Source organism: Nyctereutes procyonoides, unplaced genomic scaffold (genome assembly GCF_905146905.1).
Source record: "Nyctereutes procyonoides isolate TBG_1078 unplaced genomic scaffold, NYPRO_anot_genome, whole genome shotgun sequence".
Lineage (NCBI taxonomy): Eukaryota > Metazoa > Chordata > Mammalia > Carnivora > Canidae > Nyctereutes > Nyctereutes procyonoides.
In genome coordinates, this window is record NW_026575120.1 from 26,634,322 (window position 1) to 26,656,627 (window position 22,306).

Consider the following 22,306-nt stretch of genomic DNA (forward strand, 5'->3'; position numbering starts at 1 on the left):
CAGGTTGTTCTGAGCTCCATGTGTATTAGTGATTTTCCAGGAAGGTTCGTGATCTCCTCAAGGAGAGGGACTGTGACTGCTATTGGCCGAATTTGTCCCCCTCCTAATTCATATATTGAAGCCCCTGCCCCCCAATGTGTTGGCATTCAGAGGTGGGTCCTTTGGGAGGGAATTTAGATGGGGTTTAGATGAGGTTATGAGACTGGGATCTTCCCGATGAGATTAGGGTCCTTAAAAGAAAAAGAAGAGACACCAGAGGGCACCCCTCCCCCCCACCCTTGCCTCGCCATGTGGGGGCACAGAAAGAAGATGGTCATCTACAAGACAGAAAGCGGGCCCTCACCAGGCACTGAATCTGCCAGACTGTGAGAAATAAATGTCCCCCAAGCTGTGTTGACTTTGTTATTATGGCCAAGCTGACTAAGACAATGGCTTATTCATTGCAGCATCCTGGAAGTTTGGTACAGTGCATGGCACACAGTAGGCTTGCTTAGTGAACCAGTGTGCCATTCCCTGACCTGGTCAGTGGGGCATACCTCTCAGTAATTCTTCACTCTAATGGATGTGGCCCTGTACCCCCATGACCTGAAGCACCCATCTGTGAGGATCAGTCATCTTGGGTTAGCCAACAAACCTCATGAATGTGCACGGGGAAGCAAGCAGAGATTAGGTCTCATTAACCCCAAGTCCTACCAACACAGCTGTTGGATTTGGCTTGATCATTAAACAGAGGCCATTTGTGGACAACACCCTCTATTGAACACAAAGTCCCACCTGACAGATCTTGTGTTTGCCTGTACCACCTCTCGGGCATCTGATCCCACAGGGCCCCAGGGTCTGGCAGGTCCGTCCTTGTAGACAGCAGCTTTCCAATGCAGGAGTGGTACTCTGGGATGCCTTCCTGGAGGAGGCGGGCTTGCTTGAGTTGGTCTCAGGCTTTGCTAAGTGGTAACATGGAAAGGGCATGAGCAAAGGGCCCATGCTCAAAGTGGGTTTTGCTGAGATCCAGGGCACTTGGCCTCTCTGAGCAGGGCAGGCTGGGAGAGGAGTTGTGGGAGGGGGCAGGCATTCCAGGAAGGTAGGAGAGCACCTAGGGCCTAGAAAAACCCCGCTGGACCCTCCCATAGGTGGCAACAACGGGCACAGATTGCCCAGTGGGAGAGTTCACAGCAGGGGTCCTGATGGAAGACCTGGGCAAGGGGTGGGCAGCATGGCTGAGCACTAACTATTCCTGGCGCTGTGTTACCCAGGTAAACTGGATCACCTCCATAGGTTTTTCTGTGATGCTACAATAATTAGGGCCCCTGCCAGATGAAAGGAAGGCAACAGAATCTGAGAAAGTGGTGACCAGAAGTCAGGTGAAATCCGGCAGCTCCTGGAGAAGTTAGCAGGCCCAGAAGGAGGCCCCCCTCATTTTGCTCCCACCTCCGGCTGTCCAACTCTAGTACCCCAACACCCACCTCTCTGCAATTCCCTGCCCTCCTATAGGAGGACACCAACCAAGGCCACAGGCCCAGGCTGGAGCCCTGGGTCCTTCTGTCAGCGCCAAGGCCCCAGCACCTTGCTTTGGAAGGGACCTCTGGGGGACGGGGTAGAGTTTGAGGAGGGTAAGTGGGGAGATATATTGATTTGGAGAGGGCAAGGAATAATGCTGTCCAGGCCCAGCAAGGACTAGGCACGGGGAGTTGCTATGCTCGTGGCCAAAGCTCTCCATCCTGGTCCCGGGGCGGGGGAGCAGCTGGATGTTCCAGAGCACACACAGACCTGGAGTTCCAAAAGGGCGGCTGACAAAGGACAATGAGACCACGTGAGACAGTCAATCCTTCATTTTTCTCTTCTGTGACACTGGCATTGATAAAGGCCCAAGTTGGTGCCGGCCATGGGGAGTGCCCAGGACCACCAAGTAGGAGCAGCACACGTGGTTGTGTCCTGCTGCAGGCCCCTCCCCAAGCTACCACACCTCAGCTGCCACCACCCCTCTTGTACCCCAGTCGGACCACCACACACACACACCAATCCTAAGGCCCCATCCACCATGACTGCACCCCTGGCTTTGGGGGCAGTCATGGTTGGGAAGGACCAGGGAACTGTTCACTCCCTCCAAACATACACACTGAAGGGCCAATAAGTGTGGGCTCTGGGACTAGGCCTGCCCCTCCTCAGCCACTGGCTGGCTTCTGTCCTTCTGTGGCTGAGTATGTTATCTGGCCATCCCGCAGCCTGCCCCGACAGGCTGCTGCCACAGATGCTCAGTCCAGCCCCTGGGCCACTTCAAATAGGGAAGCCCCTCCCGGAGCCTGGCAGCCTCCTCACTGGGGGCCTAAGGATTGCACTCCCGGGTCCCAAGGCCCCTCAGGCACAGGCAGGCTCCAGAGTGAGGGCTCTTTCATCTTACCTCCTCCCTCGGCCCACCCTGGGGCCTTTACCTGTCCCCTTTGGGAGGCTTCTAGAATTCTGTTCTCTAGCCTTGGGGGCCTTGGGGATATCACCCGTTCCCAGGGTTTGACCCCTAGGGGTTGTAGAAACCCCCATTCAGGCCACACACACACCCCCACCATCCCCTCCCGCCCCCCACGAGTCTGCCCGGGGTCGGGCACGCTAAAGCGCCTGGTCCTTGGCGCTGGGGGTGGGCGCCAGGGCCCCCCGGTGCACGCGCTGGTGCTTGAGCAGGTGCTGCTTCTGGCTGAAGCCGCGGCCGCACACGGTGCACAGGTAGGGCCGCTCGCCCGTGTGGTTGCGCCGGTGCCGCGTCAGGTTGGGCTTCTGGCTGAAGCGGCGGCCGCACTCGGGGCACGGATAGGGCCGCTCGCCCGTGTGGATGCGCTGGTGGATGGTGAGCGCCGACCACCAAGAGAAGCTCTTGCCGCACTCGTTGCAGATGAACTGGCGGGGCTCGCCGGGCCCCCCCAGGCCCGCCCGCGCCCGCCCCCACGGCACAGCCCCCAGGCCCCGGGCCGGCTGGGGGTCCTGAGGCTGTGCCGACAGGCCCGGGGGCGCCTCGGCCTGCGGCTCAGAGCGTGGCGCCGCATCTCGCACGGCCTGCCCGGGGCGCTGGGGCTCGGCGGCGGGGGCGGCGGGGGCGGCGGGGGCGGCGTGCGCGCGCTGGTGGGCCCGCAGCGCTGCGCGGCTCGGGCAGCTCTGGCCGCAGCTGGGGCAGCGCGCCGCCTGGGCGCCCGGCAAGTGCGTGCGCTGGTGCTTGAGCAGGTGCTGCTTCTGGCGGAAGCTGCGGCCACAGTGCAGGCAGGGGTGCGGCCGCTCGCCCGTGTGGTTGCGCAGGTGCCGCGTCAGATTGGGCTTCTGGCTGAAGCGGCGGCCGCACTCGGGGCACGGGTAGGGGCGCTCGCCCGTGTGGATGCGCTGGTGGATGTTCAGGGACGACCACCACGTGAAGCTCTTGCCGCACTCGTTGCAGATGAACTGGCGCTGCTCGCCAGGACCCGCGGGGGTGGTGGCGGCCGCGGCGGCAGCGGTTGCGGCCCGGGGCCCCGCCTGGCGCCACCAGCCCTGGCAGAGCCCCAACCAGGCCCACTCGGGGCGGCCCCGCGGCGGCCCAGGCCGCAGGCGACAGCTCCGGCGGGTGGCGGCGTCCCGCAGCAACTCCTGCAGCCCAGCGCGGGCGCCCTGGCGGTCCCGGGCGTGCGCACGCTGGTGGATGCGGAGGCCCACCTGGTGGCGGAAGCAGCGCGCGCACTCGGGGCACGAGTGGGTGGCGGGCCGCGAGTGGGTCTTCTGATGCTTGAGCAGGTGCTGCTTCTGGCTAAAGCGCCTCGCGCACTCTGGGCAGCAGAAGGGCCGCTCGCCCGTGTGGTGACGCTGGTGGCGCGCCAGGTTGGGCTTCTGGCTAAAGCTCTTCCCGCACTTGCCGCAGAGGTACGGCTTCTCCCCGGTGTGGGTGCGCTGGTGGATCTTCAGGGACGACCACCAGCTGAACCTCTTCCCGCAGTCCAGGCATACAAAGTGACCCTCGCCAGCAGAAAGAGCCCGGCCTGCCAGACCCCTGGCCGGCTCAGTGGGAGGAGCCCACCTTGGGCCCCCGGTCTCCTCCTGTCCCCCCAAGGCTCGGGGCTTCCCCATGGTCTGGCATGGTGCCAGGGCCAGATGCTGCTGGAAAATGTTTTCCTTATCCTTCTCGGAAAGCACAGCCTGAGGCACCAGTGTCTGCAGCAGCCAGTCTGGCTTCTCTTGCTTGATCTTCATCACCGGCCCATCTCCTGCCAGAGGCAAAGGGAGAGAGGACGAGGAGAGTCACTCACTGCGGGGCCTGGGTGGGGGTGGGGGTGGTTGGAGAGGAAGAAATGCTGGGAGGGCAGAGCATAGAAAACGCGGCAGGTGGAAAGGATGCAGAAGGAAGCGTGTAAGAGGACTGGAGGCAGGAGGGAGGAGGGCAGGAAGGTAGAAAGGCCAGTAAGACAAAGGCAGGTTGGGATATGGAGAAGAAGTGCAAGAAAGGAAGAGAGGCTGCTGTTTGGAGGCCGCCCCTCCTGCCCTGCCTTCTGCACCTGGAGGCCCAGAGATACAGCGAAGGTCTTCCCACCCAGGGAACAAGCAGAAAATGGCCAAGCCTCAAAGTGTTTCATTCTAAGAGGAGCCATGTGCTGGGAGCTTGCTAAGTGAGTGCACACCCAGTCCCTCAGTGGTGGGGTGACCAAGGTCCACTTCATCACCAGGCTCTCGGTGGCAACAGCCATGGTGCCTGCACACCTCACCTTCTTGGACCTTGGCTGTTTGGCAACTTCACCTTTCTTCAACAGAACCAAGAACAAGAAAGAATGCTACAGGAGTGCTTGATCCCTCTTGTGCATGGACAGAAGCCATGATGGAAGAAGTCTGCTACAGACACTACACACAGACTGTAGGATCCCACTTACATGAAGGTCAAAAGCTGGCAAAACTAATGGATGAGTTAGAAGGCAGGATAACTCCTGGCCTATGGAGGCACTGCGATGGGAAGAAGGCCTGAGTGGGGGAGGATGGGGACAGAGGGAGAGCCAGAGACAGAATTTTAAGTAGGCTCCACGGAGCCAGACACAGGGCTCCATCTTATGACCCTGAGACCATGACCCCAGTGAAATCAAGAATCGGAAGCTTAAGGGACAGAGCCACCCAGCCGCCCCATTGTTCTTTCTCTTCATCTGGGTGCTGGCTTCATGCACATGTTCACTTTATAAGAATTTGTAAGAACTTGTGATCTGTGCACTTCTGTGTTATACTTCAACCAAAAGTTTATATTCAGCAAAAAGTAGGTGAAATAAAACAGCTGTGAACAAAAAGGAGAAATTCTAAATAAGTTCTGACAATAAAAAGACAACAAAATAAACCCAAGGGGGGCACCTGGGTGGCTCAGTGGTTGAGCATCTACATTCAGCTCAGGTCAAGATCCTGGGGTCCTGGGATGGAGTCCTGCACCATCTGCTTGTGTCTCTGCCTCTCTCTGTGTCTCTTACTCTCTCATGAGTAAATAAATAAATAAAAATAAATAAACAAACCCAAGGGAAGTAGGAGGAAGGAACTAATAGACAAAAGCAGAGACCACAGGGTAAAGGGAACAGAGAAATAAAAAGGATTCTGAAAATCCTAAAATCCTAATTAATGCATAAATGTATCATTTTGAAAAATCTATATATAATGGATGATTCTGTGAGACAAAATAAATTAACAAAACGAACTCAAAAGGTTTAAAAAAAATGTCCTAAAAGAGACAGAACAGAAAGCTAGCGTTCTACCTCAAAAATGGGCAACTGTAAAAACAGGTTCTACTAAAATTTCAAGGGAAGGTTTGTCCGCAGCTTACATAAACTATGACAGTAACTGGGAGGGGAGACAGCCCACAAGCTAGCATGATCCAGAGTCAACAAGACAAGGGTACAGCAGGCAGGAAATTATAGGTTTAGCGTTTGAAAGCAGACACCAAAAACAAGCAAAAAATATTGGCAAAGCAAGTTCATCGGCATCAAAAGAACAACATAGAATGACCTTGCTGGGATCTTCCCAGCAAAGATGGCTCAATATAGTTCATAACACTGACTTTCTAAACAGGAAAAAACCTTACATAATCTCAATACATGTAAAAAAATCTCATATGATAAAGTCCAACATCATTTCTGGAGGGAGAGGAGGAAGAAGGGATGGAGAGAGGGGGAAGGAAGCTCTCGGTAAACCAGGCATATAGGAAACACTCTTAGGCAGACAAAGAAGCTATTCTAGAACCTGCAGTTATCTTATAACCAAAGGCATGGGATTGGAATACCGTTCAGGTTAGGAACAAGATGATGCTCACCATCACTGCCACTCTTCAACATTGTCCTTGAGGAACTAGCCAAAGCAGAGGGGGAGAAAAAAAATATATATATAAATATTGGAAGGGAAAAGCGTCATTTGCTGATAACTATTAACACAGAATGTACAAGAGAATATACTGACAAAATATTAGAAATAAGAGTTTCGACAGGGTGCCTGGGTGGCTCAGTTGGTTAAGCTGCTACTCTTGATTCCGCCTCAGGTCATGATCTCAGGGTGCAGGGATGGAGCCCTGCATCAGGCTCTGCACTCAGCAGGGAGTCTGCTTCAGGATTTTTCTCACTCCCTCTGCCCCTCCTCCCTGCCCCCCACCCATCAAATAAATAAATCTTAAAAAAAAAAAGTTTCAGCAAGTTTGCCAGATACAAAAACAAATAAAAATTTGTAACTTTAATAAAATAACGGGCTTGATACACAGGCCAGATACACATACAAAACTTATATAAAGGAAACTATTAAACATTATTGAAAGGATAAAGAAAGTGTAACTAAAAGGGCAGATACATCATACTCCTAGATGAGAAGGAAGGAAGCTCTTCACTCCAAAACAATGCTTAAATTCAGTGTAATCCTAATTCACTGAATTATAAAATTTCTGATGTGCATAAATCATCCAGAAAATTCTAAAAATGAGCAAGGAAGAATTTGGCTTAGACAAAATGGAAAGCTGAAATACTAGCACTGCACGCCTATGAGAACAGGCAAAACCCACAATGCCACCAACACCGAATGCTGGTGAGGACAAGGAGCCCCAGGGACTCTCATTCACTGCTGTGGGGGCTGCAGAGCAGTACAGCCACTTTGGAGGACAGTTTGGCAGTTTCCAACAAAATGAAACGTACTCTTAGGGCCCAATCATCACTCCCTCCCCTGAGTATTTTCCAAAAAGATTGAAAACTTCTGTCTGTACAGAAATCTGTACACAGATGTTTCCAGCACCTGGAAATTACCTAGGAGAACAAGTGCACCTGTGTGTGTGTGTATGTGTGTGTGTGTGTGTGTGCAGGCGCAAGCTGAGGCAGGAAGTAAGTCAGACTTCTTGGAGAACAATTTGACAATGCTTATTAAAATTATAAATGTAGCGGAACCTCTACTTTCTCTACCCAACAGTTTCACTCTGGGTGTTCATCCTAATAAATACATAGGAGCGTACAGAGGAATGTCCACAAATATTTACTGCAGAGCTATTGGTAATTAGCAAACGCTGGAGAACAATCTCATTTACTGTTAGTAATCGTCACACAAAATGATCACTCCCTTCAGAATATGGAAGAGTATGCGGCAACTTAAAAAAATGCTTAGCTAAGAGCCGTCTATACGCTGATGTGAAGATTGTCAAAACATTTTAAGATAAAACAAAAACCAAATTGAAAAACAATGATCAGTCAGTCGTCTGACCCAATTTATGAAAACTACAACTATACCTCTCTATGTACAAACATGCACGGGAGGATCTGGGGCAAAGCATGACGGTGGGCACCCTATAGATGATGCAGACAATCCAAGGACTAGAGGGGAGAAGTCAAAGGGGACCCTCACTTTATCTGCATTCTTTGAATTTTTTTTAAAGATTTATTTATTCATGATAGACATAGAGAGAGAGGCAGAGACACAGGAGGAGGGAGAAACAGGCTCCATGCCGGGAGCCCGACATGGGACTTGATCCCGGGACTGCAGGATCGCGCCCTGGACCAAAGGCAGGCGCTAAACCGCTGAGCCACCCAGGGATCCCCTGCGTTCTTTGAATTTTTATGACAATATTCAAATATTAGGATCTTAAAAATCTTTTTTTTTTTTTAAAGATTTGTATTTATTTATTTGAGAGAAAGAAATAGCGAGCAAGGAGGAAAGGGAGAAGCAGGCTTTCCACTGAGCAGGGAGTCTGACACAGAGCTCAAACCCAGGACCGAGCTGCGCAGGTGGCCCTAAAACATTAAAAAAAAAAAAAAAAAAAAAAAAAAAAAACCTCACTTAGAATCTGGTGGCCTTTGGTTCTAGGGCCAAAGAGCCCTGCCTCACTCACAGCCTCAATGGCCATTAAGAGGACACGGGAACGGATGTGGTGACCATGGGATGGGGTGGGAGGGTGGAGACTCAGAAAGTACCTGTGAGGGGCCCGTTTTCCTCTTGGCAAAACAACCCTGGAAGCACCCCACCCCCAGGCGCTTGGTTATGAGAAATCATTTTAGCAGGAGTCGTAATTGGAAGATGAAAGTGGAGACTTAAATTGCACATTGGCAGGAATTGAATACCCAATAGTAACTAGTTTACTTGACTATTAGAGGGTCTCTGTGGATGCGCTAAAATGTTGGCCAGCTGAAGTATGTAATGGGACTAGGTGTCCAAACTAGGGGTCAGGAACGAATCTAAAATCTACTCAGGTGTGGGGGCACCTGGGCGGCTCAGTCAGGTATAAGTGCCTTAGGCTCAGGTCATGATCCCAGGTTCCCAGGATTGAGCCCCGGGATCAGGATCGGGCTCCCTGCTTCTCCCTCCCGCTCTCCCTCTCTGCCTGCCACTCCTCCTGCTTGTGCTCTCTCTGTCAAATAAATAAATAAAATCTTCCAAAAAAAATGGTATATTTCCTGTTATGTATATTTCACCACAATAAGAAAAACACATAAAATAAATAGAAATTAAAGGGTGCTTAAAAGAGGTAAGCTTTAATTATCTCAACAGTTCTGCCACCCAGAAAGAGTCCCTCTGCACCCCTGGCCAGCCGGTGCTGGGAGCCTACAGGGTACCCGGAGCTGTCCCCAGCCCCCCAGTGCCTCCATCCTCCAGGGTCAAAGCCAGTGTTCTTAAGACCCAGGAGTAAGGTCTTCCCTAAGATCCCAGGGTACCTGAGAAGCTGCCCAAGGTGGGGAGAGGGCCCTGGCCAACCGCCTCTCATACCTGAACTAGGCTCCTCCTTACAGGTCAGCCTGGGAAAGGTTCCTTCTGCTAAAATATCTGGAGCCATCCGACCTTGGTTTTACTGTAATTATGGTAATGTCAGCATCTCTCTCTCTCACACACACACATACACACACACCCTGGGGGCTCTCCGCCTTCAAAGTGACATGGCAGTGGTGGGGAGCCAGGCCAGAAGTGGGGTTCGCATGTGCAGTGTCCATGGACCACACCACCCATCTGAGCTGGGTGCTTCATTCCTTTATTACCCAACTGCCTGATTTTTGTCTCCATCTTAGGTTCATCGTGATGATTATCCTGGGAGGGTTGGGGCCCTGGGGTCCAGGGGGCAAGGCCTCTGGAGAAGGGAGGAGGGGAGGGGAGGCAAAGAAGCTGAGCTGAGCCAAGTAGCTGAGCCAAGGGACAGCGTTCCCAGGGATGGGCCCTGTCCCGTCTCCCAGGACCAGAGCGGTTCATTCTGCAGCAGGGAGGCTAACCGCCCCCACCCCACCCCACCCCAGGCTTGTGAGGAGGCTGGAGGTGCTGGGAGGCCGTGGGGGGCTTCAGCAGAGAGCACAGGACTTACGCTAACAGCAGCGCCCGCCCAGCAGACACCAAGACTGCCGAGCCGCCCCATGAACCCTAAGTGACCTCAGGAAGTCTTCATGGACCAAACTGAAGGCACTTTCCTTTTTTTTTTTTTTTTTTTTTAAAGATTTTATTTATCCATTCATAGAGACACAGAGAGAGGGGCAAAGACACAGGCAGAGGGAGAAGCAGGCTCCATGCAGGGAGCCCGAAGTGGGACTCGATCCGTGGGACTCGATCCGGGGTCCCCAGGATCATACCCAGAGCTGCAGGCGGCGCTAAACCGCTGTGCCACCAGGGCTGCCCTGAAGGCACTTTCCTGATCAAAACCTAGCAGGGGTCATCCCTGGGTGGTGCAGTGGTTTGGCGCCTGCCTTTGGCCCGGGGCGCGATCCTGGAGACCCAGGATCGAGTCCCGCGTCGGGCTCCCGGTGCATGGAGCCTGCTTCTCCCTCTGCCTGTGTCTCTGCCTCTCTCTCTCTCTGTGTGTGACTATCATAAATAAATAAAAATTAAAAAAACAAAAACAAAACCTAGCAGGGATCGTCTTACCCTGTGAGCTGGTTTTCAATGTTAGATCAGCATGACCGCCAGCACGCCAGCGGTCAGCAAACACCTCACCCTCCCTCTTGCCTGGGAAGCTCACACACAGGGCGGGTGTGAGCACATCCCCTCACCTGGTCATTCTTTGCATTCTTTGGAGGACCTTCTACATCCTGGTCCTGCTCTGTAATACTCCAGCCCATATACTATGGGTGAGTGTAGCAGCTCACACTTGAGCAGGACAGGGCAGGGCGGGAAGACGGCCTGGTGGAGGAGGCCACGGTGGGCTCCCACCTGTCCGGTCACTCCCTTACCTGTGCTCCTACCAGTGGGGCCAAGCTCCATCCACAGAGGCCTCCTGGGCACCTGTTCCTGCCCTGCCATCTGCGGGCAAGGCGGCACAGGAAGGAGAGCTGGCCATTGGGACAAGGACCAAATGGGACTCCCAGCTCTCCTGTGACTTCACAGAATGTGGTCCCTCTTTTTCAAGAACTTCTCTGTCCATGACCTCAGTGGAGAGTGCAGGGCTCTTTAAAAATTGCACACATAGCTACTAGGCAGGCAAAACAGGCATTATTCCTATTTTATGAGGAGGAAACTGAGGCCAGAGAGGGCCCCTAACGTGGCCCAAGTCACCAAGGCGGCTGCATGGTGGCCACCAGGGGCGGCCGCAGGTCTCCTGACTCCCAGACCAGAGGCTCAGGCCCACTGGCTCAATATTAGCAGTGTGTGTGTGTGTGTGTGTGTGTGTGGCGGGGGGAGTGACAGATGCCACACAGGAAACTCAGCTAAGCCTGGAAACCCCCCCCCCCCCCGAGGGGCCATGAAGCCACCGTGGAAGGCAGAAATGGCCCTCCAGCACCATGGGTCCCTCTCCTTCAAAATCCCCTCCCATCCCTGTCCCATGCCAGACTACACATAAATCAGCTAGGGTACCTGTTAAGGACTTCACCAAACTGGGGGCACCTGGGTGGCTCAGTGGTTGAGCGTCTGCCTTTGGCTCAGGTCATGATCCCGGGGTCCTGGGATTGAGTCCTGCATCAGGCTCCCTGTAGGGAGCCTGCTTCTCTCTCTGCCTCTGTCTCTGCCTCTCTCTGTGAATAATTAAATAAAATCTTAAAAAAAAAAAAAAAGTCTTCACCAATCTGGGGTTCATCTTTTCTTTCTTTTTTTTAATGCTCAAGGTTTTGGAAACTTCCTAACTGGCTCACTGTCAGGGACAGGGGATGCTGCTGGGGGGCCCAGGCTTTACTGGCTGCCCTTCTGTATGGGGCAGGGGGCACTCTCCCCCAGACCTCTGCTTGCCCCTCGCCTCTTCGTGCTACCCGATTGCCAGGTGGATTTAGGATGAATGATGGGTGGCCAACAGTAGCACCAGGGAAGTCCTTGCCTGATGCCTGGTCAGACTGTACCTGGAGAGCCCGTCAGTAGCAGGCTGGTCTGCTGGGCTGTGTAACAGGGGGAGGTCTCTTCCTGCTTTCCTCATTTCTGAGCCGATTGCCTGGGATGTGTATCTCTTTCTGCATTAATGCTTATTCGATTAAAAAAACAACAACAACTTCTCTTTTTCTCCCTCCTTTTGTGGGGAGCTTTTCTGAGTTGGCAGGAGATTTTAGTTTTTTTTCCCCAACAAGGGTCTGCTATGTACCCCTACTGTGGCTTCTTAAAGACACTAAAACCTACTGTGGTGCAGAGATAAAGCAAACAGGAAGAAGAAGGTGGGGGGTGGGGTGGGAGGTAGGGACAGGGCAGGGTCCGATGGATGCCGAGGCTCCAGCCTTAGCACCACCTCTTCCCTCCAGGTGACTGTGTGTCCCACACCAGGGGGAAGCCTGTCACCCACGGGAGATACAATGTCCTCCTAAAGAGGCTCAGAGGACTGGGGAAGGGGAGGCTGCCTTTGGGAAAACTCAGAGGGAGCAGAGACCCGGGCCACAATTCAGGACAAGGACACTGGGTAGGACCCTGGCCTTATTCACGAAACCCCTACACAACACAGCAAGGGGCCTCTGAGCCCCATCACATAGGTCTTACTGGATCCATTCTGTCTTCCAAGGGGTATTAGGGCCTAAAAGTCACCTCTGGTGGCAGAAAGGCTTCAATTCTCAGTGAATAATTTAGTGAGCTACCAGAACAGCTCCTGTGTCCCTGGGTACTTTTGTCCCAGCCACGCCAGGGCTCAGGTGTGGTCCAGGTAAGCACAGGAGTAGGAAGGGAAAGCAGGGGACTGGGCAGCCCCGGTGGCTCAGTGGTTTAGCACTGCCTTCAGTCCGGGGTGTGATCCTGGAGACCCAGGATCGAGTCCCACGTCAGGCTCCCGGCACGGAGCCTGCTTCTCCCTCTGCCTGTGTCTCTACCTCCCTCTCTCTCTGTGTGCCTCTCATGAATAAATAAAAATCTTAAAAAAAAAAAAAAAGGAAAGCAGGGGGCTCTCATGGGCCCAAGGGGAAGGAGTAAGAAAAAGAGGGCAGGGGAAAGGATGAGGGGCAGACCCCCATGTCCTGAGGGCCCACCTCCAACAGTGTGCTCAGGGGCAATGGCTAAAAAACGGGCCAGCAGGTGTCCTGCAGGTAAAACCCTGAGAAAGCCGCACCTTCTCTAACCTTTCCTCTTCTGCCTCTGCCCTGCTCTGCTGCTCTGCCTGCTCCTTCTTACCCCCCTCTCACCCACCTGCCCTAACACGTGGCTCACCCAACCTGGCCTGGCCTGCAGGCCAACAGGGCCAATCCACCTCCAGGCCCACATGTACTCTCTGAAGGCTACCTGCCTGACCTGTCATGCAGGGGTCTCTGTGACCTGCCCCCTCCCTGCCCAGGAAGTTCTATGGAGTGATGGGTCTGGGGACAAGGCCCTGGTCACTTCCTCTTCCGGCACCTGGCTCTGGGCCCGGCCCTGCCCACACTGGGTCAGGCTGCAGCTGGAGGCGGGCCCTCAATGAGAGGCCTCTGGGGGTGGGGGTAGGGGGGCAGCTGCATGACAACTGCCAGATCACACAAAGCACAGATTGTGCCCTACAGCAGGTGGTGAGGTTTGGGGGCAGGGGAAGGTAACAAAGGGGCTTTGCTCTCAGCAGAATCCTGGGGGCAGGGAGAGGCACAGAGAGCAGCTGGGGTGAAGAGAAAGGCCGTAGATGGGAGGGGCAGCACAGGGACATGGCCCCCATCTCCCCACATCCTCCCAACCTCAGGCCCCTGGGACTTCTCCACCAGCCAAGCCATCTTCACAGATCAGACCTCAGGCAGGGAAGGGGGAGCTGATGGCACCTCACCCGTCCTTTGTCACTGCTGGAGCAGGGATGAGCCACACCAGGAGCTGGAGCTTGGAGGGGTGGCATCTCCCCAAACCCCAGCTGAAGGCCTAGCTCCCAGGCCCTCCTCAGTGGTAAGCTCCCACCAGGGCCACACCCAGCTCCTCACCACTCACCACTGCTCCCCTAGGCCAACAAGCCCCAGAGGAAACCGCGGCGGGGGTCCTCTTCCCAAAGCGCCCCTTCCACACAAGCTAACCCCCTTCGCCAGGATCTCAAGGCTACCATGCTCCCTGAATGGCCTATCTTTCTATTAACCACATCTTTCCCACCTCTCAGCCGGTCTGACCCCATCTGACCCCATCTAGTCTACAGTGCACAGCCCACGTGCCCAGCCTCCCTTGCCCCACATGCTCCAACCTGCCTGGCCCACTCCCAGCTTTCTTTCCCTGGGAGATCCTGTTTCCTGGGGGCAGGCACCATGTCTCATGTCCTTGCCCTGACCCACCATGCTGGCTCACACAGGTCAGATGCTCAAGGAAGACCCGAGATGGTGGCCAGAACAGCATTCGCAAGGCGGTGGCCCTGCTCAGGCTCCAGCCAGCCTCCACCCTGGGGGGATTCTCACTACCTAGAGGCAGAGGTTATATCTCTCCTAACCTCATTTTACTGGGGGGCCTGGGAGACTTCCCTGAGATCTTGATGTTGATCTAGCCATAGAAAGAAGGGGTGCTAAAAAAAAAAAAAGAAAGAAGGGGTTCTTGGCCAAGACTCCAGGATGGACAAGGAGAGAGCCACTGGCTCTGAGCACCACTGCACACACACCCAACACTTAGCAGGCATCGCACATTTCATCCTTCACAACCAATTAGGATCTGAGAAGTTAAGTCATTTGCTCAAAGTCACTCAATTAGTAAATCCTAGAGCCAGAACCAAACTGAGGTCAGCCTGCCCTTCTCACAGACGATGTCGCCTCCTAGAAGAAAGTACAGGACTCACCAAGCCCCTTACCCTACCCATATCCTTCATTTTCAAGCACCTGGCTTCCATACCCACATGTGATTATTCAAATCTACATAAATTAAATTTTAAATTCAGTTTCTCAATCACACTAGCTACATTTCAAGTGCTCAACAGCCTCAAGTACCTCGAGCTACTGTCAGGACAGCAGAAAGCATGCCTCTGTCAATGAAGCTCCAGTGGATGGCGCGGCATTGGACCGTAAGGTCCAGGAGGAAAGCAGCAGGGCCCCAGTTACAGGCACACTGCCCTACAGTGCACTTTGCTTTCTTCACTTTGCAGATATTGTTTTTTTTTATTCTTTTTTTTACAAACTGAAGGTTTGTGACCAATCTGTGCTGAGCAAGTCTACTTGCACAATTTTCTTCCAACAGCATGTGCTCACTTCGTGTCCATGTCACAAATGGGTAATTCTTGTGATATTTCAAACATTTTCTTTATTATTATATTTGTTATGGTAATCTGTAATCAGTGATTACAACCTGCCCTAACATGTGGCCAGGTTGGAATACTCTTGCTGACAGCCCAGATGATAGTCGCCATGTTTCAGCATTAAAGTATTTTTTAATGAAGGCATGTACATTGTCGTGTTAGACATATTGCTGTTGCGCACACAGTAGACTACTGTATGGTGTAAACGTAACTCTGGTACGCACCAAAAAACCAAAAACTTCACTTGATTTGCTTTATCGCAATATTTGCTTTAATGCAGGGATCTGGAAACAAACCTGACTATCTCCAAGGTGTGCCTGTACAGTGAATGAATGAGTAAGCGAATGGATGGATGGATGGATGGATGGATGGATGGATGAATCAATGGAGGCATGAAAAAAGGGTTCCTATGGCCCCAGTCCTTGGTCACTGATGACAACTATCTTGTGACAAGGTGATGCTGTTTTCTGCTTGGGAATCCAATTGCAGTTAAAGAACGCAATATGCAATCACAGGCATCAGAGAAGAAAATGACGTAAACGCTAAATGCACTCATGCACACATCCAGGAGCAATCGTATCCAACATCTGACACACCTAAGTAAACCACAGTGCAAAAGTGCAAAAATACAGAGATGCTCATACATAAGAGAACAGCTGCAAAAGTATATGCAAAGTACGAAGGAACTGAGATCTCTAGAAACTCTCAGATACACCTGCAAACAAACCCACAGAAACCGGCATGTGCCGCGCAAACCACATAAACACCAACACTATACAGCGCGCTCAGGGAAGTGGAAGTGTGGATCTCTGCGTGACCCAGGTACCTGCACACATTCACGATGCTCCCAGCTGCCCACTGCTCCAAGAACGGGATCTAAGGAAGCAAGTAGGGGCCAGTCACCGGTTGGGTCCCCTGTGCTGGGGGAGGGGCGGCTCCAGGCCAGCCAGGGCTGGAGCTGGTGGGGCAGAAGGTGGCCAGGCGCAGAAAGCCAGGGGCCGACTGAGACCTGGGCTCTGCTCTAGCTGTGAGGAAGCAGCAGATCCTTTCCCCTGGGAACCTGAGCCCCACAGGGCTGGCCCCTCAGCCAAGCCTGCTCCCAAAGGCTGCCCCTCACATCAGGCCCAGGTCGCACCTAGGCTGGGAATCAGGTCCCCGAGTTCTAAGCCATCAGTCAGTCTTTGGCAAGTCACTTTACCTTTGGGCGTCGGGTTCCTAAGGTGAAGGAGATTGGAAAGGCCTACCCCACAGGTTTGTCTCGAGCCCTGGAGAAGACAAATATGCAGCACACTGCACCTCCCGAAGCCTACAAACCAGCAGGGTCTCTCTCTCCCACTCCACATTTCCTCAGCCCTCTCCAAAGGGCCTCTCACAGGGCTACTCACTCTTCCTAAGCCTTTACTCCTCCAGCTGCTTCCGCATCTCCAGAGACCCCCAGCGCCTACATGGTCACCCCAAACTCTGCTCCCCTATGTGAGTGGGCTTGGTAGGTATGCACAGATTTTCCTGTGGGGACTATCTCAAGGCCGTACATGACTCCTCGTATGCAGGGCACTAGACACTCAACAGCCCTGGAGAAGGCTTGGTGGGGAAGAGAGGCTCCCCTGGGCTGGGTGCTGGCGCCTAACCGGGCAGGAGCAGACAATGGTAAGGAAAGCAGGGCTGGGCTAGAAGCCTTGAATCCTTCTGCTGGCCAGAGCCTCAAAGCCTCAGCTTCCTCAAGGGGAGGGAGGCAGTGTATCCTCTGTCTCCCAGGACCCATTCTAAAGCCACCAGGCTTTCCCCCAAGGCCAGTCCTACAAATGTCACTCCAGTACAAGGCCTGCTCCCTGGGGTTGTCCTGGTTGGCCTCTGGATAGTCGGCTCTCTCCAGGTATTAAGCCCCTGGACACATCAGACCTCCCAACTTCCTCTCATCCACAGTTTATGAGCAAGGAGGACACAATAAACCAGTGGCTTCAAAATGTTATCAGAAACACAGAGCAGCTGCTGCCAGGGCCCCTGGAGACCTGCTTCCCATTCTTTACGGCCCTCAGGGCCCAGACAGACAAGCAGGCCCAGAGGTCCCAGCTCAGACTAGGGAGGTGCCGCCTCCACCGCCTAGAGGCCCACCTCCATCCCTCGCCCCAGCAGAGGCATGCCTCCTCACCACCCTCCAGGCCCTCCACCCACCTTCCTCTCCCCTCACCCAGCCTGCTCCTCAAGAACGCTCATTTCTCTTGGCTTCTGCAGATCTCACTCAGCACTGGATCAGGTGTCCCAGGCACCTCCCACTGTGGCTCTTTTTCCAAGCCCTGCCCACTCCCCCTTTTCTACTCCAGTGCCTTCCGACCTCAGTCTCCCAGATGCTGTGGCCCTCCGTCCTCAGAGAGGGGTCAGAGGAGCAGGGAGAAAGGGTGGGCCATCATTCCACAGAAACTATTATTATTTGGAACATAATAACACTTATTCCATGTATAGAATTATTCTATCAAGCAAGGGGTGGGGGAGCAGTGTGAAAGGACTCTGGAAAACACTCACAAAGTGCAAGACAAATTATTTTTAGGTCAGCGCATTGCCTTCACCCCCTGCCTGCCTCCCACATTAGAAGACCTGTACCTGTCCAGGTAGAAGAGTTCCATTTAGTGACATCAGGTTGCTTCCACCAGCATCCTCTGGGAACCACGTCCACGGACAGCAGGGGCAGCTGCCCACCTCCCAGAGGTCCATGATTTAAGCCCAGGCCAGTCTCAGAGGAACCTGCTTCCCAGACCCCTGCCTCCACTGGGTCCAGTGGTCATCCCTCTGCTGAGAATGCCCCATCCCACTTCCCTGCCCCTATGCCTGTCCCTCACCTGTGGCATCCATGTCCCTAGTCCCTGCTCACCATCTCCCTTTAGAGGAGAGAGCACCACCCACACTCCTCGGCCCCGACTCCAAGACTCAAGAGCCCTCCAGGGCCTGGGGTCCCCCATTACCCGATCTGAAGGCAAGAGATGAAACTGACTGCTAACAAAACTTTGAACAAGTGTCACATTTTCATTTATAGATACTTTCCACCCCTTGGTTCATTCGAAGGAGCTTGGAAAGGGTAAGAAGCACCCCACCCCTTTGCTGGATGGGAAAAGCAAGCCCAGAGGTGACATCCCTTGCCCCAAGGAGAGTTGGGCCGAAGGTCTCCTTCTGCACACCTCGGCCACACTCTTCACTCCCAGCAACCGCAGCACTAGGAAATCTTGGATTCCTCAGCTTAACCCTCACCAGGGGACAGGTGTCTGCACTTTGTCCTGGGTAGCCCTTGCCTCTCCAGTGGGGACAATGGTCTTCATCAGGCCTCTCAAAACCACCACCACATTTCACTACCACACAGAGTGCAGCTGTCACAACGCATAGGTCAGTAAGTTGTACCAGTGCTGTTTTTAATGCCTCCAAGATCTCCTACTGCCCCACCTCAGTTCAGGCCTCACTGTTTCTTACCCAAAGACACTGTAATAGTTTTATAGCTTATCTTGCCCCTCCGATCCATTCATCACCCAGAACTCAAAGTAATTTCTCCTAGAATCACAATGAGGACTTGTTACTACTTTGCTTAAAATATTCCCCAGCACTTTCAGGTTTAGCTAAAACTTTCTTGGCAAAACCACTGAGAACCTGGCCTCTGCTCACTCATCCTGCCTCCCAGCTCCCCATTGTCCCAACATGTGACTCCCTGACCTTGCAGCATCTTGGCTGGCCTGTGACCAGTCATGGAATACTCTTGCCCAGCTCTTCTTCTCCCAGCCTAGATCAGGGATGGCTTTGAGCAGGAAGCCCCTTTGGATATGCCAGTCTCAGGTAGGGGCCCTTCTCTGTAGGGGCCTGTGCACCCACCCAGCCTGATGCCACATACGTTGCATAATAGCAATCCAATGCCTCCACAACAAGATGGTAAACATCTTAACGTGGAGTATTTCTCTCTCCCCAACATCCAGCCCAAGGTCCCGCGTGCTGAAAACCATTAACAAAAATTTTAATAAAGAAACACAATACTCCAGAAATTTTACTCCAGAACGGATTAGAAGCACAGAATCACGGCACCTAGAGTTGAAGGGGAAACTAATGTCCTCTAATCTCTTCATTTTACAAATGAACACGGGACCCAAAAAGAACAGCTAAGAGTGGAGCCTGGACATCAGCCAGTCTCAAGCTCCTGGGCTCTGACCACACCCAAGCCCAGGCTGGCTGAGCAGGACGCGCTCCAGGCTCTACCCGGCCCAAAGGACTGCAGGAGGCTGCATGTCTGTCATCGTCCGCCTTTGCAGCGGAAGAAGCCGAAGCCCCCTGTTCCTACCCCACCCCCACTGAAGTCTTGACTCCGGTGCCCATCTTCCTGGAATGGAGCCCCCCCCAACACACACACACACACACACACACACACACACTTCCAATTTCTGGGGGGTGCTTCCTTCTCATTGTTCGCACTCCCGATCCTCATGCCCACTCATTGAATCACTTATTAAGCACCTACTCGGTGTCACTGTGCGGCGAGCACTGGGGTTCCTGCCCTCCAGAAGCTCCGTCTTCCGGACACAGCGACACAGCCCCGAACGTCGAGCCAGCGCTTGGGCAGAAGGCGCCCAGAGGGACCAGGGGGTCAGCCCCTCGCCCGCCACCCCGTCCCTCCCGCTCTCACCACCCCCGCCCCGGCCCCGGCCTGCAGCCCCCTCCCACGCACGACCCGGGCCCCTTCCCTCAGGGGCTGTGTGGGGGTGGGGAAAGTTGGGGGCCGCAGCGCCGGGGGCTCAGGGGACCCCGAGACCCCCGAGGCCGCCTCCAGCCCGCGGCTGGGTGGAGGCAGCGCGGGACGAGCGGGCCGGGCGCTGGCCCCACAGCACGGTCCGTCCTTCCACACGCCCCTCCCGCCGGGATTCGGAGGGACTCGGAGGGAGGGGACGGGAATAAATACCTTGACTTTGTGGTTAAGGTTAACGCGAACTGCCACCCCGGGGCGACTTGGGCACTGGGCTCCCCGGCCCCGCCAGTCCCGGGACAGGCGGGGCGGGCGCCTCCCCCTGATTGGCTAACGGGCCTGGCCATCCCCGGGGCCGTCCCGCCGCCTGATTGGCTGCGCCGCTCAGATGACCAGCTCCACCCTATCGGAGAAGCCCGCGGGGCGGCCCCTTTGTTCTCCTGAGCCAATAGCCCGCGTGGGCGGGCTGACCTCGCAGCCCGCGGGGCCTCCCGGGCCCCCCGCGCGGCGTTAACGCTTTGGCCGCCGGCGGGGGAGCCAGTCCAGGGCTCCGAGGGAGGAGGAGCGAGGGCGAGGCCGGGGACCGGGGACCCCACGGCGCCACGGCACCTCTTCTTCCCTCCGCCGGGCTCGCCCTCTGACTCCGGACCCGCGGACGCGCTCTCAGATCGATCCCGTCATTCCGCAACTCTCCGGCCGACTCAGGGACGCGCGCGCCCCGCTTTGGTGCCGCGATCCGGGGGCACAGGACGCGCGAACCCCACTCCGATGCTCACACTCGCGTGTGCAGGTGACATAGTGGCGGCACTTGGCTCTACAGCTGCCAAGTGTTAGAGTGAGAAGCTGTACCTGCTTCGCACGACCCGAGAGAAATCGCCCACCGCACCCCGCGCGGCGCCGGGCAGGTCGTGGGCACCGGATAAACGATCCTGGGGGGTCTCCACGAGAGAGACCGGAGACCTCATTAAATCCAACCCCCTCGCTTTCTCGACCGGAAACAGCAGTCTGAAGACGTCGCGTTCCTAGGCGGAGTGTGGTTGCTGATTTAGGGCCAGGGTCCAGGCGGCCAAGGAGGGTCTTGACTGCTCCTAGAGATCTTCAGAAAAGAGAATTTTCTCTTCTACCCACACTAATTGGAAGCAAATGCTCCTTTGTGTCAATAAGATTCCTCACACTGCTACCTCAAGCCAGCTAGGTCAACTCCCACTGGCAGGACTCTCTCTCGAGCTGCTTGGAAACTGTCTTTGGGACGCAAGGTTGATAAAAACAGAAGCTGGCCTCTCTGAGACTTCCTACAAACCTACCCTGATGCTGGTGGACCTCATTCTAATTAATCAGTAGGCGCCTACTAAGCATTTGCGTTGAGCCCAGCTATTGTTTGGCCTCACAACAATAGATACTGTTGGACTGAGATTTATTGGTTTTGCCACTAACTTCTTTGCAGTTATTACAAAAGATACATTTCTGTCTCTGGACTTTGACTTATCTATAAAAAAGTTAGTAATTTCCTAGTTACATACTTACTTTTCTGGATTTTTGCAGGACCCAAACTGGTTCTATGGTCTATAGAAGCATTTGTAAAGTGTAAAACCCCACACAGAGGCCAGACACCACTAGGCTGTCAGCTTTTTAAAGAATCCTGTTCATCTGTATCTTCTAGAGCACCTACTGGAGGTTTTTCCCAAAGGCTTGTGGAATTCCAGTATTCTAGTTCCAGATCTGCCACTGATTATGAGTGAGAAAACCACTTCTCTCTGGGCATGTTTCCTCCTCTAAAGAGTGAAAGACTTCCCCCAGATTGACATTTCCTGACCAAGGATATTTCAAGGATAGAAAGAATGAAGCACGTTGGGATCCTATTTACATTGAGAAAAAAGAGAGGGCAGCCCGGGTGGCTCAGTGGTTTAGCGCCGCCTTCAGCCCAGAGCGTGATCCTGGAGACCCAGGATTGGGTCCCATGTCACACTCCTCTGGCATGGAGCCTCTTCTCCCTCTGCCTGTGTCTCAGCCTCTCTCTCTCTCATGAATAAATAAAATCTTCAAAAAAAAAAAAAAAGAGGACAGAATTGGTGGAATGAAAGACTTGCACGTTTAAAAACTATATATCTGCATTATTAAATTTTGACAAGATAATTTAGTATTTTTGTAATTGTAGAAGAAAAGAGGGGGAAACGGGATGCCTCAGAACTATGATCCCCTCCTAGTGGAGTTCCTCCTTCGAGACTGCTGTCAGCATGTGCCATGCTGAGCAAGGACATGGGAACCACCAGGTCCTCCAAGGGACCCAGGAAGGACCCATGGACAAGATCACTCTGTCCCAGCATTACCAGCCCCCTCAAAGTCACTTCTGTGGCTTTCCCAGAACTTTGGACTTCTCCAAACCATTTCTACCCCAAAACAGGTGCAGTGCAGCACTAGTGGACACCCAATGCTGGCTTCCCCACACCTGAGCAGTTCCTCTAAAAGTGATCTTTCAAAGTCAGGAGCCCTGGTCAGATTCCCTCCCTCATCTTTTTCCCCAACCCCCCAATTATGAACCTTAGATACCTGAGGACCTGTGTCCTGCTCCCTGCCCATCA

At 53.9% G+C, this 22,306-nt stretch overlaps 1 protein-coding gene across 5 annotated transcripts; it reads right to left on the minus strand.

Moving 5' to 3' along the window:
* Window positions 1–2,460: 2,460 nt before the first annotated feature.
* Window positions 2,461–20,042, minus strand: ZNF775 (zinc finger protein 775). 5 transcript variants are annotated; one of them, XM_055335384.1, is made up of 3 exons: window positions 19,944–20,013; window positions 6,278–6,312; window positions 2,461–4,211 (listed from the first exon to the last, which is right to left on the minus strand). In XM_055335384.1, the coding sequence occupies exons 2-3, from the start codon at window positions 6,297–6,299 to the stop codon at window positions 2,599–2,601; spliced, it is 1,635 nt and encodes a 544-aa protein (XP_055191359.1). In that variant the 5' UTR covers window positions 6,300–6,312; window positions 19,944–20,013; the 3' UTR covers window positions 2,461–2,598. The 5 variants fall into 5 exon arrangements, with proteins under 5 accessions (XP_055191359.1, XP_055191360.1, XP_055191362.1 ...); XM_055335385.1 differs by lacking the exon at window positions 19,944–20,013 and adding an exon at window positions 19,506–19,653; XM_055335387.1 differs by lacking the exon at window positions 19,944–20,013 and adding an exon at window positions 9,193–9,606.
* Between the last annotated feature and the right edge of the window lie 2,264 nt (window positions 20,043–22,306).